Below are 17,565 nucleotides of genomic sequence, written 5' to 3'. Positions count from 1 at the left end.
GAGGCAGAAGGATTGCTTGAGCCAGGAGATTGAGGTTGCTGTGAGCCAGGCTGACGCCATGGCACTCACTCTAGCCTAGGCAACAAAGCGAGACTCTCTCAAAAAAAATAAATAAATAAAAAATAAAAGATCAGAACAATAAGAAGTAAAGAGGAGGGCCGGATGCGGTGGTTCACACCTGTAATCCTAACACTCTGGGAGGCCGAGGCAGGCGGATCATTTGAGCTCAGGAGTTCAAGACCAGCCTGAGCAAGAGCGAGACCCCATCTCTACTAAAAATAGAAAGACATTAATTAACCAACTAAAAATACATAGGAAAAATTAGCCGGGCATGGTGGCGCATGCCTGTAGTCCCAGCTACTCAGGAGGCTGAGGCAGGAGGATCATTTGAGCCCGGGAGATTGAGGTTGCTGTGAGCTAGCTGACGCCACAGCACTCTAGCCCAGCCAACAGAGCGAGACTCTGTCTCCAAAAAAAAAAAAAAAAGAAGTAAATGCCTGTAATCCTAGCACTCTGGGAATCCCAGGCAGGTGGATCATTTGAGCTCAGCAGTTAAGAGGAAATTAAAAGTTCTCTTAACTGCTTTCTTATTCCTCAGGTAACTATATGTGGTGTTTTGTGCATTTTTCAGTTCTTTTATGATGCATTTATGTAATTTGGAATACTTAGGTATTTATGTAGATGAAGATTTAAGTCTTGGTTTAACTTTACCTAGAGTCTCAAGAAGAAACATATCTTAGTTACCTCAAGAAAGATTAGGGGGAAAGAATGAGAGACTAGAAACCTAGCAGGAAGCTAGGTGGTTGTAGAACATCTCTTTGTCACAAAGCTACATGGTTTATTGGTCAGCCTTTTTCTGTGTCTGTTCCACTCTGAACTTTCCCTTTTCCTCTTAAATCAGGGTATTGGAAAATTCTGTTGTGCAGAATCCAGCCAATACTCTGTCTCTAATGCTCCCACCCTAATTATACCATCAGTACCAATAATCAATACCTGCATTGTCACAGTGGATTCCTTGCTGGAACATCCACATCCACTCCTTCCCTGCAATCTGTTCCCTACACTGTAACCAGTGAAGTCTTCCCTCTGCTCAGAACCCTTCAGTGGCTTTCTATCTGACCCAGAATGTGCAGTAGAATTGTCCAAGGGCCAGGACAAGAGGGTTTCAATACCTATTTGAAATCCTGATGTCCAGGTCACTCCCTATCCTAATTAATTCAATAAGGTCTGGGGAGAGGGTCCCCTGAGGCTTCAGTAGCAGAGTTTGGGAACCACCTTCCTACCATTTTGCCTCTCCTTCCTTCTGTTCCCTTCTGGCCACATTGGCCACCTACTGGTCCTACTTCAGGGCCTTGTCCTCATGTCCTGTCTGCCTGGATGGTCTGGCCCCCACATCAGGCTGCTGCTGCCCTATTGTCAGAGCTACTGTCCTTGACCACTCTGTCTAAAAATGGCATCAGCTGGGTGCAGTGGTATATGCCAGCTACAGGAGGCTGACACAGGAAGATCACTTGAGCCCAGGAGTTCGAGGTTGTAGTGTGCTATGATCATGCTTGTCAATAGTCACTGTATACTACCTAGCCTGGGCAACACAGTGAGACCCTGTCTCTCTAAAAGATAAAAAATGGCATTCACATTTCTACCTGCTCAAATTTTTTTCTTGGCACTTACTTGCACCTGATATATTTTTTTTTTTGAGACAGAGTCTCGCTTGTTGCCAGGCTATAGTGAGTGCCGTGGCATCAGCCTAGCTCACAGCAACCTCAAACTCCTGGGCTCAAGTAATCCTTCTGCCTCAGCCTCCCAAGTAGCTGGGACTACAGGCATGCGCCACCATGCCCGGCTAATTTTATATATATATATTAGTTGGCCAATTAATTTCTTTCTATTTATAGTAGAGATGGGGTCTCGCTCTTGCTCAGGCTGGTTTTGAACTCCTGACCTCGAGGAATCCACCCGCCTCGGCCACACCTGATATATTTTTATGTCTGGCTCCCTCAACTGAGAAGTCTGGGAGCGGTCTCCTTTCCTTGCAGTAATTTCATTGCCTAGTGTCTAAAGTTGCCCAACAAAGTACATGCTCAATAAATACTTGTTGAAGAAATGAACTTGCATTTGCACAGAACTTTGGCTTCCTTTGACCTCTTAGCCCATTACTACCTTCTGGCACCTCTATTTCCCTTTTCATTTGATTTTTTAAAACTGGGTCATAGATGCTGATTCAAAAGCTAGAAAGGTAGAAGGGCACTCCAAGAGAAGTCTCCCTGAGGCCTACGGTTCCCATAGGCTCATACTTCAGTTCTGTTCCTAGCTTCTTACAGTGTCTCTGTATGTAAATGAGCAAATGCAAGTACGTTTCCCCTTTTCTACACCAATGACAAAAGTAGACACTGTTCAATTTTCATCATGGCCTCCCTTGATATGGCTTATTTAGCTCCTGCCTTCCCGGGTCTCTGTTTTTTCAGCTCCAGAGAGGGGATTGATTAGCCTGGCAGACCTTGTTAAGGGATTGATTCAGCCAGCTTTGCGTCCAGTGTTGTGGGTACTGTCAGCCGTGGCTCCAGCCTTATGGTGGCACTGTGGGTGGGGAGTTGAAGGTGACAGCCTGCATAAAACCTGTCTGCTGTGAGATAGAAGTAGAAACACAGAAGCATTCCAGTTGCAGTAAAGTCCAGGTTATTTGGGGACCAAACACCCTTCCCTCAGTCTAAAAAGGGGATTATAAGCCAGGTGCAGTGGCTCACACCTATAATCCCACCACTTTGGGAAGCCAAGGTAAGGATCACTTGAGGCCAGGAATTCAGTATCAGACTGGGCAACATAGTGAAACTCCATCTCTACAAAAAATAACAAAATAATTAGCCAGGCATGTTGGTGCACGCTTGTAGTCCCAGCTACTCGGGAGGCTGAGACAAGAGGATTATTTGAGCCCAGGAGTTTGAGGCTGCTGTGAACTATGATTGTGCCACTGCCCTCCAGCCTGGGCTACAGTGAGACCCTGTCTCTTAAAAAATGAAAAGAATTGTAAATTCAGATGGCTGTAAAGTCAGGGTAGGGGATCTGAACAGGTGAGGGACACTGGTGACAAGTTGGAGAGTCCATGTCTCACCTTGTGGGGCAGCATTGCCCAGCTTGGGTGGACTGTCAATCAGGGCAAAGGTAGGCCCAGTGCTTATAATTCTGCTTGTTTTTCTTTTTTTTTTTTTTTAAGAGGAGCTCAAATGATCGTCTGCTTCTGATTCCTAAGTAGCTGGGACACCAGGCACGTGCCACCACGTGCAACCACTGACTTAAAGTACCTATTATGTTTTTTTTTTTTCGGATTGTTTATTTCAGATCTCTTAGGGGTGGTCCCAAGATCCAGAGCAGATATGTATGACGACGTTCATGGTGACAGCAGATACTCCCTCAGCGCATCTGCAGCTCACTCTTGAGACACAGGGAGAGAAAGCTTGATTTATTTTAAAATTTTTTATAGAGATGGGGGGCTTTGCTATGTTGCCCAGGCTGGTCTCTAAATCCTGGCCTCAAATGATTCTCCCACCTCCACCTCCCAGAGTGCTGGGATTATAGGTGTGAGCCACTGTGCCTGTCTAGTCTTCAGTTTTAATAAGAAGTCAATCCAGATTTTTAAGTGACACAACACACATTTTAAATGTTGGCGACAAATACGAAAAGTACTTTAATACTTTGTTGATACTTTGTTAATACAAAAAGTACTCAGGCATATAAAGCTGGTGGTTCATGGACCAGCTGTTTGCAACCACTGATTTAAAGTACCTTTTATGTTCTTTTTTTTTTTTTGGATCATTTATTTCAGATCTCTTAAAGGTGGTCCCAAGATCCAGAGCAGATATGTATGATGACGTTCATGGCGACAGCAGATACTCGCTCAGCGGATCTGTAGCTCACTCTCGAGACACGGGGAGAGAAAGCTTGAGAGGTGATGTGTTTCCAGGGCCTTCCTTCAGATCGAGCAACCCTTCCATCAGCGATGACAACTACTTTCACAAAGAATGTAGCCGGGATCTAGAATTTTCCCACCCTGACTCCCGGGAGCAGGTTATTGGCCACCGAAAATTGGGACATTTCCGTTCTCAGGACTGGAAATTTGCGCTCCGTGGCTCTTGGGAGCAAGACTTTGGCCAGTCAGTTTCTCAAGAGTCCTCTTGGTCACAGGAATATAGCTTTGGTCCCTCTGCAGTACTGGGGGACTTTGGCTCCTCCAGGCTGATTGAGAAAGAGTGTTTGGAGAAGGAGAGTCGGGATTATGACATGGACCATCCAGGGGAGGGTGACTCTGTGCTCAGGGGCAGTGGTCAGGTCCCGGCCAGAGGCCGCGCTCTGAACATCGTCGATCAGGAAGGTGCTCTCCTAGGAAAGGGGGAGACTCAGGGCCTGCTCACAGCTAAGGGTGGCGTCGGGAAACTTGTCACGCTGAGAAGTGTGAGCACAAAAAAAGTCCCTGCTATAAATCGTATCACTCCCAAAACTCAGGGCACTAACCAAATCCAGAAAACCACCCCAAGTCCTGATGTGACCCTGGGGACAAATCCAGGGACAGAAGACATCCAATTTCCCATTCAGAGGATCCCTTTGGGGCTGGATCTGAAGAATCTTCGGCTCCCCAGAAGAAAGATGAGCTTTGACCTCATAGATAAGTCTGATGTTTTTTCAAGATTTGGTATAGAAATAATCAAATGGGCAGGATTTCATACCATAAAAGATGATGTTAAATTTTCCCAGCTTTTCCAGACTCTCTTTGAACTTGAAACTGAAACTTGTGCTAAAATGCTTGCCTCATTCAAATGCTCCTTAAAACCAGAGCACAGAGATTTTTGCTTTTTTACTATCAAATTTTTAAAGCACTCTGCTTTGAAAACACCCAGAGTTGATAATGAATTTTTAAACATGCTTCTAGACAAAGGTGCTGTGAAGACCAAAAATTGCTTTTTTGAAATCATAAAGCCCTTTGATAAGTATATAATGAGACTTCAAGACCGTCTTCTGAAGAGTGTCACTCCTCTGCTCATGGCCTGCAATGCCTATGAGCTGAGTGTCAAGATGAAGACCCTCAGTAACCCCTTGGACTTGGCTGTTGCCCTAGAGACCACCAATTCTCTCTGTCGGAAGTCTTTGGCCCTTTTGGGACAGACATTCTCCTTGGCCTCTTCATTCAGGCAAGAGAAAATCTTGGAAGCCGTTGGCCTCCAAGATATAGCTCCCTCTCCTGCCGCTTTTCCAAACTTTGAGGACTCTACTTTGTTTGGTAGAGAGTACATAGATCACCTGAAGGCCTGGCTGGTCAGCAGCGGGTATCCCCTCCAGGTCAAGAAAGCTGAACCAGGGCCCACGCGAGAGGAAGCGAAAACAATTCCTCCTATGAAACTAGAAATTCAGGCCAAGACTCTGAGTGGTCTGAGTGAAGGTAAGGAAAGCAGCAAAAGTTTCTATTTGTTGTTTTTCGTGTTTTTTGGTAATGTCTCCTATTTGAGATTTTTTTACATGGAAGTTGTTTAGCCAATTGGGAACAAATTAGGATTTTAGTAGAAAACTTACATTGGCTAATATGTATGTCTGCCATTCATTTTGTGAGCGTATATTAGGAATCTTGTTTACCACAGAAGTCTTTAGACACTTGGAAGTTATAGACCCCTTAGGGAATCTGATGGAAAGCTGTGTGGCCTTTGCCAGGAAAAACGCACATATACTTTTCTAGATTGGCTAAAGTCGACAGATCACTTAGATACACTTTGTGGACTTTCTGGAGAAGAGAAAAGGCCAAGGAAGAGGAATAGAAACAATGGGCCATTAGGTTTCCCTTTTCCCTCCCCCTTAGCTCCCAGAATGGATGCTCTCACAGCCCAGACATCCCAGAGCTCATGAGCACACAGTAGCCATGTTCTGTCTGTTACTCCCTCGATTTCCCCCAGCATGGTTTTTAGTTTGCCCCCAGCCCAGTGGGGAAGTCTCATTTATCCCTAACTTTCTTGGCTCATTCACCACCCTCATGGAACCCAGACTACACCAGGCACTGGATAGGTCCCACTGCATATGAGTGGGACACGTCCTCCCAGAAAGGGTTCCTTCCATGGCCAGGCGTGGTGACTCACACCTGTAATCCTAGCACTCTGGGAAGCCGAGGCGGGTGGATTGCTTGAGGTCAGGAGTTCAAAACCAGCCTGAGCTCACGCCTGTAACCCTAGCACTTTGGGAGGCCGAGGCGGGCGGATTGCTCAAGGTCAGGAGTTCGAAACCAGCCTGAGCGAGACCCCGTCTCTACCAAAAATAGAAATAAATTAATTGACCAACTAAAAAATATATATACAAAAAATGAGCCGGGCATGGTGGCGCATGCCTGTAGTCCCAGCTACTCGGGAGGCTGAGGCAATAGGATCGCTGAGCCCCGGAGATTGAGGTTGCTGTGAGGCAGGCTGACGCCACGGCACTCACTCTAGCCTGGGCAACAGAGTGAGACTCTGTCTCAAAAAAAAAAAAAACCAGCCTGAGCAAGAGCGAGACCCTGTCTCTACTATAAACAGAAAGAAATTAATTGGACAACTAATATATATATATATATATATTAGTTGTCCAAAATTAGCCAGGCATGGTGGCGCATACCTGTAGTCCCAGCTATTTGGGAGGCCGAGACAGTAGGATCGCTTGAGCCCAGGAGTTTGAGGTTGCTGTGAGCGACTCGGCACTCACTCTAGCCTGGGCAACAAAGCAAGACTCTTATCTCAAAAAAAAAAAGAAAAGAAAGGGTTGCTTCCAGAAGCAGGCTCAGGGCTTCAGGGCCCTCCTCCCGTACCCTGCAAAGTGACAGGGTATACTGAAGAATGTTGAATGAAGGAGGAAAATGTCACCCCTAACCTAAAGTGGCTCCCCACCCTCCCACAATCTTGTGATGTTCCTGCAGCTCCTGGTGTGCTAGACTGAAAATGCTACCGTCTGTTCTTTTAGATGATCGTCCAGCATCCCTCTTCTGTGTTCCTACAGCATTTGCTACATCACGATAGTGTCCTAAAATAAATTACCTCACCTTTCCCTTGATGTTGGACTCATGCTGCCTTTTACTAGAGGGTTCTGAAGCCAAACAGCTGGGTTCACATGTAATCGGCATCTGCAGGTCTTGGCTCTGTGTCTGGGTAGCAGCCGACAGGGCCCACATCTCATGGCGCTGTCTCCCTCCCCCCACCACTGCTGCCTTCCTGTTGGAAACGCTGGGACGAGGTCTTTGGTTGAGTGTATTGGTTATTGCCGATCGTTTTATTTTTTCTTTTATAATTCTCCTTTAAAGGATATATCCTCAGGAATAGAATTGCTGGGCCAAAGCTGTGACCCATTTTCTGATCCTTACTTTTGGTCATCTTAGCTAGAGATGACCAAATTTGAAGGGATCCCCAAATTTCATTATCTTGGAAAGCTTCTGACTTTGAACCTTTGATTCTTTTGTATAATTGTGTAAAACTAGCAAGTCTATAAAAAGAGGCCCAAGGGAAAAAAACGGCAATTTCATAGGGCACATACTTGTAATAACATGACAGTCGAAGGATTGACTTTCCCTGTGTCCGGAGCTCACATTGGTTTTTAAAGTAAGCTCAATGCTGCAACCCAGACATAGGCCAGGACAGGATCATGCAGTCATTCACAGAACAAACGGGAGACTCTCTTCACTTCAACAGAGTCTCTTCAATGATAATTTTAATTGAGTGACTGAACAAATAGACCATTCTGTGCTATTAAAACTAGCAAATATCAGGAAACTAAATAATCTTATCACTTGAGGAAACAAGCTCTTCTGTGTTGCTGGTAATATAAATTTAAACAGTCCTATTGGAGGGATTTCACACTTAAAAAATATTTATCTTTTTATGTATTCAACAGATATTTTCTGTGAACACCTAACTTGGGACTATTGGCTTTTTTTTTAATTAAAAATATTTTGGTAAATTTATAGATAATTTCCTCTTTTTCTTTGGAGATAGGGTCTTGCTCTGTCACTTGGGCTGGAGTTGCAGTGGACACCCAAATAGCTAGGACTACAGGTGTGCATTAGCACACCCAGCTAATTTTTGTTTATTTTTTTTGGACAGACAGGGTCTTGCTCTTGCTCAGGCTGGTCTCAAACTCCTGGCCTCAAGCAATCCTCCTACCTCAGCCTCCCAAAGCACTAGAATTACAAGCATGAGCCATTCATTGTGCCTGGCATATATATATATTTTCTGATTATAAAACACATGTGTGTTTATTTTTTAAAGATAAAGCACAAAGAAAATGAAATCCATGATTAAATCTATCTCCTATAGATAAACTCTGTTACCATTATGGTATATGTTCTTCTAATTTTTTTTCTATGTGTCCATATTTATATATCTTGTATTCCCACCTTTATATTAGAATAATACTTCAGATACTTTTTAAATGTATTTATATCTAGATAAATTTTTTTTTTTGAGACAGAGTATCACTGTTGCCCAGGCTAGCGTGCCGTGGTGTAAGTCTAGCTCATATATATATATTTTTTTTAGTTGTCCAGCTAATTTCTATTTTTTTTTTTTTTTTAGAAGAGATGGGGTCTTACTGTTGCTCAAGCTGATCTCGAACTCCTTACCTTGAGTGATCTTACCGCCTCGGCCTCCCAGAGCGCTAGGAATACAGGCATGAGCCACCAGGCCTGGCCTAGATACATTTTATATCTTTATATTTTCCTCTTTAATACTATGAACATTCAGGTTATTATATACAGTAATACGTGAAAATGATATAACGTTGCTATTTATCATTTCCTTTTCTAGAATATATACATAAATTGTTCTGCCAGTTATCATAAGCTGTGACTGTTTGTCCTGTGGTCATGCCGTTATGTTTTTTAGGAAGAGATTTTGCATATTGATTTCTAGAATAAAATACCGTTTTCCTCTTTTCAACATGAGTGTCTTGTGAATGAGGTTTCAGCTGTCCGTGCCTGGTTGGGTTCAATGCTGAGCCCTCAACTCACTGTTCTGGTCTTTCCAGGACGCAAGGTTGGCATGATTCTCAGTAAAGCTGTTCTGTGTGTTCCAGCAGTCCCCCAGCGAGCAGATCACAAGGTGGTGGACACCATTGATCAGCTTGTTACACGTGTCGTCAAAGGCAGCCTGTCTCCCAAAGAGAGAGCTGTTCTCAAGGAGGACCCTGCTTACTGGTAGGTCTTTAAGTGTCCAATCCACAACCCTGCCCCCCTCCCAGAGCAAGTGGGGAAGTGTGGGTCGCACTGATGCTGTGGAGAGCAGAGGATGGGATTTTGGGTAGTAGTGTCTTCTGGCAGGAAGAACAAAAGAGTGGGTCAGATTTACCTGGGTTCAGGTCAGTCTTTTCTTTGTATGTGTTCAGCAGATATTTTCTTTTCTTTTTTATTTTAGCGTATTATGGGGGTACAAGTGTTAAGGTTACTTATATTGCCCATGCCCCCTTCCCCCTCAGCAGATATTTTCTGTGAACACCTAACTTGAGACTATAGACCTTTTTTTTTTTTTAATTAGAATTTTTTTTTTGTTAATTTCTATAAATTTCCATAAATTCCTGCTGCAGACCAGTGGCAGGCCAGCTGGGTGGGTGGCCTTCTCTCTTCTGTGAACACATCTCAAAAGTCCCTGCCGTGCTATTTCAAGGTGCAATGAAATGTGCATGCAAAGAGCAGGGAGTAAGAGGAATAAGATAAATAATGCATCACAGCCGTAGTTTGCCATTTATTTCTAATATTGTTAAACTGTTGTCTTTTGCTTTACTACCTCTTCCTGTGAATAGAGCAACTTTTTAAAATCACTGTTCACATCCTAAATGTAGTACTTGATTATTAGAGCACGTAAAGAACAGAAAGTAAAGGAACTCTCCTGTTTGCTGATGTCCGCTGATATTTTCATGTGTTTGCTTCCAGTCTTTCTGGTGACCGTGAACTGTTTGGGTTTTTTCCCTTTTTTAGAGATAGAGTCTTGCTCTGTTACCCAGGCTGGAGGGCAGTGGTATGATCATAGCTCACTGCAGCCTTGAACTCCTGGGCTTAAGGGATCCTCTCCCCTTAGCCATCTGAGTAGCTGGGACTACAGGTGCACACCGCCATGCCCAGCTAATTTTAACAATTTTTTGTAGAGATGGGGTTTTGCTATATTCCCCGGGCTGGCTTTGATCTTCTGGCCTTAAGCAATCCTCCTGCCTTGGCCTCCCAAAGTACAAGGATTACAGGAATGAGACACTGCGCTCAGCCTGGTTTTTGCTTTTAACACAGTTGTGATTATACTGTGATATGAAAGATCCTATTCTTTATAGTAATGTGAGGAAATGCTTGTATTACCTACTCTTTGTAAATGTTATTTTAGACAGCCACAAACACTAGTCCATAGGGTAGGAGGTCAGTTTACTTAGCCATTCCTCTCTTGCTAGGCTTTTAGAATGTTTTTAATTGTATGCTGTTTTAAACTGCATCGGTAAATAGCTTAATGCATCACATTTTATTACGTTTAGGGTTATCTCTAGATTAGATGGTTAGCAGTGGAAAATTAAAAATTTAACTGTTTTAAATTATAAAAGTGCCCTTTGTAAAGTGCAGTCACTTGGAGCCTTGCCACTTTCCCCCACAGCGTGTACTTTAGAGTTGTGTCCTGTGACTGTCATTTATCATAATTGTCCTTATCATCAATGGTTGCATAAAGATTCCATTGCACCCAGATGCCATATCTTAGCCATTGCCCATTGGTACATTCCTAGTTCATATCCAGTTTTCCCCACTATAAATCACATTATGATGATCAATGTTCTGCTTGTATTTCTGTCTACATTTCTGGTGGTTTGTTAGTCCCAGATATTATTATCCCAGATATTATTTGGGATATTCTATTATGAAATTGCTGGGTTAAAGCTCTTATTAGAGGCTTTTGATCTGCATCAGTATTTCTCAGCTGCAGCATTATTGACATTTGGGACTGGATCACTGTCTGTCATGGCATAGTTGTCCTGGACATAGGCTGTGTAGCAGCATCCCTGGCCTCCATCCATCAGATGTCAGGAGACTCCTCTACTTGTAACAACCCAAAATGCCTCCAGACATTGCCTGATGTCCCCTTGGGGACTCAGAGTTGCCTCCAGTGGGACAATTGATATATATATATATTTTTTTAGAGACCAAGTCTCACTTTGTTGCCCCAGCTAGAGTGCGGTGTCATCATCATAGCTCACTGCAACCTCAAACTCCTGGGCTCACCCCTTGCTTCATTATCCCAAGGTGCTGGGACTATAGGCACACACCACCATGACCAGCTAATTTTTCTATCTTTTTGTAGACACAAGGGTCTTGCTCAGGCTGGTCTTGAACTCCTGACCTCAAGTGATCCTCCTACCTCATCCTCCCAAAGTGCTATAATTACATGCATGAGCCACCACACTTGCCCAAGACCATTGATCTTTACCATCAGATATTTTCCATAGGTAATTTGTATTGATTGACACTCTTGATGCCACTTGGCAGGTTCAAAGTTGTACCCATACTGGACTCAGTATTCTTGCTGTTACAATTAGTAAAGATGCTTTAAAGGCATTAATATCCATCTAAAAGTAGCAGAGCTTTGGTCCTATCCAGTGTGATTTACCAAGGGGAGGGTTAGAGTTTGTTATGGTTTTATATTTATAAAATTCTTGAGTTTATCTGGATTATTTTCATGTATTAAATGAGGTAGACATATAACTTAAAAGTTAAAAATCCCCCAGATAACATAATTGTACCAGCATCATTTATTGAATATTTTTAACAAATACTTACGCTTGTGTACTTGGTAGTTTTCTAAGCATGTTACTCATTTAAGCCCTAGCTGGCTGAATCCTCATAAATTACATAGCAGGGGAATGCTACCAAAAAGAAAGAAGGTAGAGAAATATTGGTTCAGGCCAGGTGTGGTGGCTCACGCCTGTAAGCCTAGAACTCTGGAAGGCTGAGTGAGGTGAGAGGATTGCTTGAGCTCAGGAGTTTAAGACTGGCCTGAATAAGAATGAGACTCCATCTCTACTAAAAATAGAGAAATTCACAAGGCATGGTGGTATGTACCTGTAGTCCCAGATACTCAGGAGGCTGAGACAGGAGGATCACTTGAGCCCAGGAGTTTGAGGTTGTAGTGAGCTACGATGATGCCACGGCTCTCTAGCCAGGTCAACAGAGTGAGACTCTGTCTCAAAAAAAAGAAAAAATTAGTTCCGACAAAATAGACATCAAGGAGAAAAGCATTGGCCGGGCGCGGTGGCTCACGCCTGTAATCCTAGCTCTCTGGGAGGCCGAGGCGGGCGGATTGCTCGAGGTCAGGAGTTCGAAACCAGCCTGAGCAAGAGCGAGACCCCGTCTCTACTATAAATAGAAAGAAACTAATTGGCCAACTAATATATATAGAAAAAATTAGCCGAGCATGGTGGCGCATGCCTGTAGTCCCAGCTACTTGGGAGGCTGAGACAGAAGGATCGCTTGAGCCCAGGAGTTTGAGGTTGCTGTGAGCTAGGCTGACGCCACGGCACTCACTCTAGCCTGGGCAACAAAGTGAGACTCTGTCTCAAAAAAAAGAAAAAAAAAAAAAAAAGGAGAAAAGCATTAAAATGGACAAAAGAGAAAGTCATCACAAACATAAATAATGAATCTTGATGCTTGAACTACACAGCTTAGAACTATGTAGACAAACAACATTTAGAAACAGTTTAGCCTTTTCCGGTAGTGGATTTATGCGGTGAGGATCTTTAGTCCACGCCCAAGGTAACCATGCCGTCCAAGGGCCCGTTGCAGTCCATGCAGGTCTTCAGACGCAAGAAAACGGCCACAGCCGTGGCGCACTGCAAACGCAGCAATGGCCTCATCAAGGTGAACAGGCGGCCCCTGGAGATGATTGAGCCGCGCACACTGCAATACAAGCTACTGGAACCTGTTCTGCTCCTGGGCAAGGAGCGGTTCGCTGGTGTGGACATCCATGTCCGTGTGAAGGGTGGTGGTCATGTGGCCCAGATTTATGCTATCTGTCAGTCCATCTCCAAAGCCCTGGTGGCCTATTACCAAAAATATGTGGATGAGGCTTCCAAGAAGGAGATCAAAGACATCCTCACCCAGTATGGTTGGACCCTGCTGGTAGCTGACCCCCGTCGCTGCGAATCCAAAAAGTTTGGAGGCCCTGGTGCCCATGCTCGCTACCAGAAATCTTACCGATAAGCCCATCACAAGGATTAGGGTTTACCTGTGTAATAAAAATGGTAGTAGGATTTTAAGGTTTTTTTTTTTTTTTTAAAAAGAAACAGTTTAAATCCAAAACCATACAAAGAATGGATGAGTCCGTTACCACAGTAGGAGATGTGAATGTTTCTCTGGAATGAGTAGATGATGTAATCCAAATAAGGCCGTGGAGGATTTAATGACACAGTGAAAGAACATAAACAGAGATAACCTGCTAATATTTGTTGAACATTTAATGACTGCTAGGAAGTGTTCAGAGCATTTGCCTCATGGTAAAAGCATATCACTCAAGTCTCACAACAACATGATGAAGTGGCTGCTTATCCGCCTCCCCATCTTACAGATGGAGAAACTGAGGCACAGGCAGGTTCGCAGCTTAAGTGGCTATGCTGAGATTTGCACCCAGCAGGCTGGCTTGTGAGTGTTCTTAGGATCCACTAGAACTTGGGGACACAGATTTGAGGCTGACATTCTCATACTGTATTTAGCGTCAGAGCCATCCAGGGGAAAGGAAATCCATCAGAGACATGGGTGACTGGGGTTGTGAGGTCACCTGGCACTGACTCTGCTCTCTGCCCTTGATGAGAAGTTTGCTGGCCCTAGCTAGGCCTGCATTTGACTTGAGAACCAGAGCACCAATGTTGGTCATCATTCTCTTAACCAGGAACTGTTGCTTGTTCGGGTGCAATCCTGCAGGAGACTGCTGTAGTCTGACAGAGTGGCCAGGGCAGCTGTGGAGCCAGCTGCATCCTGTTTTCTCAGGTCCAGCCAGATCTTGACAATGTCAGCAGGAGCTTTAGTACGGAACTGCCTGCCAGGAACACCAGCAGCACATAGTGCTGCCAGCACCCTGCAACACATGGCCACCTCCCTTCCATTCGGCTTCCGTGTCATTCGTAATCTGGAAGCTCATCTAATACCTAATGTGTGGTCACTTAACATCAGCAACCTGAAATACTGCCGTACCCACCAAATAATATTCCTTCTTCTTTAACACAAACTGAAATCGAGCATTCACAAAAGTCTGTTATGTGTGAGAACACAGAGAAAATCATAGCACATCCCCAATTGGGGCCACATTGTGCAATGCAACAAACTAGAGACCAGCAACAACCAAAATAAAAGGTGCTTCTATTAATAACTTTTGAGTGAAAGGTAATTAGAGCTGAAATTAGACACAATTTAGAGGGAAGTAGCAGGGAGAACACTACATACCAGATGTCTCTGTAACAGTACTTAGGAGGAAAAGTGAGTTAGGTACATTTATTAGAAATAGAATGGAGGTAAAAGGCATTCAATTCATGAAGCTAGAAGGAAAACCATTACAAAAGTTCAAAGACACAAGAAGGGGAAGGATTAACAGATAAAAGAAGATGCTAATGAAATTAAAAACAAAGTATTGTTTTTTGAGAAAAAAAATGCGTACACATATATAAATAACATGAAAATCCCTGTCCACACCTCTTTCTATTCCATTCTCCACAGCTAATTATTAAGTTTGCCTATTTTCTTTCAGTCTATGTAAAAAAGCAAATATACCTGGAGTGAGTATGTACACAGAGCAGTTTCAGGTGATACATATAGATGTAGGTCTCCTCACTTGCCATTTTCTCTGGCTATAGTATAGACTTTTTACGTTAGGAGATACAGCTCAACCTTCCCTTTTCTGTATGGTTCTCATCATGTCGACTCTGTCATAAGATTTCATGCCTGGGCACAGGCTCCTCAGTTACCATTCTCTTATGGGTCCCCTCGCACTTGCCTCAACGAAGCAGTTGAAAGCTCACCGAGTGCTCCACCTGACTGGGCCGTTTGAAGGGCGTCATTTCTGCATGCCAGCGTGCTGTGGCTCCGGGGTGGCTGGTTTGTGTTACGAGGTGACCACGAGCTGAGCTGTGCGCTCCCTCATGGCTGCTACTGACGGAAATCAGGGAGGAACTCGAGTACTGCTCGGTCAGAACTCCTGATTGCACTGCAGCCTCTCTCGGCAGGTGGGCGTTCTGGGTCCCCAGTGGGTAGCAGAGGACGGTGGGGAGGCCGCCACTTAGAACGGCGGTGTGATTGCAGCAATGATTTGGTACATGATAGTAATTTTCATAAATGTCCTGTTATACCTATTTTGTCACATAGGTTTTTGTCTGATGAAAATAGTCTGGAGTATAAATATTACAAGCTGAAGTTGGCAGAAACGCAGCGCATAAGCCAGAACTTGCCAGGAGCCGATCGAAAGCCAACCTCAGCAGAGTGTGCCGTGCGGGCCATGCTGTACGCCCGGGCAGTCCGCAGCCTCAAGAAGAGGCTGCTTCCGTGGCAGCGCCGGGGTCTCCTCCGTGCGCAAGGTCTCCGGGGGTGGAAGGCAAGGAGAACGAGCATTGGGACCCAGACCCCCTTGTCCTTGGGCACAAGGCTGAAGCACCACAGCCGGCAGGCTCCAGGCCCCTTGCAGGCAAAGCCGTCACTGCCAGACAGAAACGAAGCTGTGAAGGATTGCCCACCAGACCCTGCCGCCGGACCCTCTCCTTGTGACCCCACCCCAGAAGCCTCAGGCCCATCCCCCAAGCCAGCAGGAGTGGACATCTCTGAAGCCCCTCGAACCTCCTCTCCCTGCCCATCTGCTGACGGTGGGTGCTCACTCCTGCCCCCCTTCTCTAGGCCCCATTCCCAACTCTCCCATGTGCAGGGTCTCTTCAGAAGCCGGGGGCTCAGCAGTCTGGGCGAGGCAGCAGCTACAGAGACCTGGCCGGGACAGGTGCATGTAGAGGCACTTTCTCGTGCGTGAAGCTGGCATGAGGTGCTGCCCATGGCCTCTGTGTTCCCCAACAGGGTCCTGGTGCTGGGGCAGTCGTGCCTTGTGCCTGTGCTTGGGAACCCATGTCTCACCGTGGCTTTGCCTCCCTTGACATTTCTCAGGTTCTACCTCCTCTTCTCCAAGGTCTCTTCAGGGTTGGTTGATCTGCACCGCTTCTTCTGAGCTGACTTAACCCCTTCTGTTTCTCCTGGTCACTTAGCCATTACCTTCCCTCCGTATAGTAGGCCTGACCTCTGACCAGCCCTTCCCACTCAGCACTAGGTGGGAATGGAGACGGCAAAGAAATCTCTAGAGTGGCTACATTCTCTAGCTATTGCTATGTCACAGGCCACTCCAAGCTGAGGCTTAAAATAGGTGTCTGGTACTGCTCTGCGTCTGCTGCCAGTGGGGCATCTGCAGATCTGGGCCGCACACGTGTCTGTGGGCAGCGGCAGGTTCTCTGGGTCTGTCAGCTGAGGTAACGGGTGGCTGAGCCGTGACCCTGTCTCCACCCACAGCAGCCAGCCCCAGGTTGTTCACCTGCTGGTCGGGGTTGGGACTCCGGAAAAGGCAGTCGAGATGCTTGAGGCCACTGAGGCCCAGGCTTGGAACTGGCAACTGGCACTTCCACCACATTGTATAGCCAATTCGAGTTCCACAGCCAGCCTGATTCAGGGGGGGACAGAGTCCACCTCTTGCTGGACAGAGCTACAGTCACATATGATGGGGGAGGCTGCGGGGCGGGAGGTGGGGGGACATTCGGGCCCATCTCCGTAATCAGCCTCCACAGCCCCACAACGTGCGTGCAGGAAGCAGCAGCTCAGAAGTGATGCATGACGATGCTTTATGTTTTGTAGTTGACATGAAAACAATGGAGACTGCGGAGAAACTGGCCAGATTTGTTGCTCAGGTGGGACCAGAGATAGAACAATTCAGCATAGAAAACAGCATCGATAACCCCGAACTGTGGTACGTACCCCCGGGTCTCATCACACCCTTTGAATTTGAGTGTGTTCACCCCACAGGCGCGTCCTGAGATACTGCAGGGTGGCCTGGCCCATGCACTTCTGCCTCGGGAGGACACCAGGGATTAGTCACAGCTGAGCCAAGGCTGTGAGACAGAAGCGTCTGTTCTGAGGGACCAGGGGGACCTGCCCTCATCTGGGGCATCAGGAAAAGCCTCCCTGGAGGGACATTTCATCTGCATCCAAAGGCCCAGTCACAGTTGTCCAGGGGAAGAAAATGAGATGAGGCTTCACTGCTCCAGTGGCAATAATCGGTCCTTGCCTAGGTCTAGACAACAGGCACTTCCACACAGTGGTGGCGTGGCGTCCTCATGCTGGGAGGGGACACCCTTGCCCTTCCCACTCCTCCAGTGAGTGGAGGGCGTCAGCATGTAGACTGTAGACAAGAGAACCGAGGCGGGGAGCCAGCTCTGTCCCTGGGGTTCTTCCCAAGGGTGACGTGGAGGCGCCCCTCAGAGAGAGGCTGCCTGGGGCCATGTGTTCTATTGCTGAGCCATAACCCTGCTGGGGGCCTCTGA

General features: G+C 45.8%; 2 protein-coding genes across 6 annotated transcripts in view; both read left to right on the top strand.

Annotated features, from left to right (window-relative positions):
• SUGP2 (SURP and G-patch domain containing 2) overlaps window positions 1–17,565 on the top strand; it is a 34,845-nt gene that overhangs the window by 2,889 nt on the left and 14,391 nt on the right. For 4 of the 5 annotated variants that reach the window (XR_012918879.1, XR_012918880.1, XM_012741433.2 and 1 more), the window contains exons 3-6: window positions 3,821–5,428; window positions 9,067–9,187; window positions 15,365–15,855; window positions 16,880–16,991. Coding sequence is in view for 3 of the 5 variants with exons in the window: in XM_012741433.2 (XP_012596887.2) it covers window positions 3,821–5,428; window positions 9,067–9,187; window positions 15,365–15,855; window positions 16,880–16,991 (2,332 nt within the window). In the remaining 2 variants the exon portion in view is untranslated. The remainder of the gene's footprint in view (window positions 1–3,820; window positions 5,429–9,066; window positions 9,188–15,364; window positions 15,856–16,879; window positions 16,992–17,565) is intronic. The other variant, XM_076001561.1, reaches the window with a different exon arrangement.
• On the top strand, window positions 12,671–13,305 carry LOC105855001 (small ribosomal subunit protein uS9-like). Its single transcript, XM_076001563.1, has one exon. It carries the CDS (start codon window positions 12,773–12,775, stop codon window positions 13,211–13,213), a length of 441 nt encoding a protein of 146 aa, XP_075857678.1. The 5' UTR covers window positions 12,671–12,772; the 3' UTR covers window positions 13,214–13,305.

This window comes from Microcebus murinus, chromosome 4 (genome assembly GCF_040939455.1).
Source record: "Microcebus murinus isolate Inina chromosome 4, M.murinus_Inina_mat1.0, whole genome shotgun sequence".
Lineage (NCBI taxonomy): Eukaryota > Metazoa > Chordata > Mammalia > Primates > Cheirogaleidae > Microcebus > Microcebus murinus.
The sequence above is the reverse complement of the archived record's forward strand: the minus strand, read 5'-3'. Positions and strand labels throughout refer to the sequence as shown.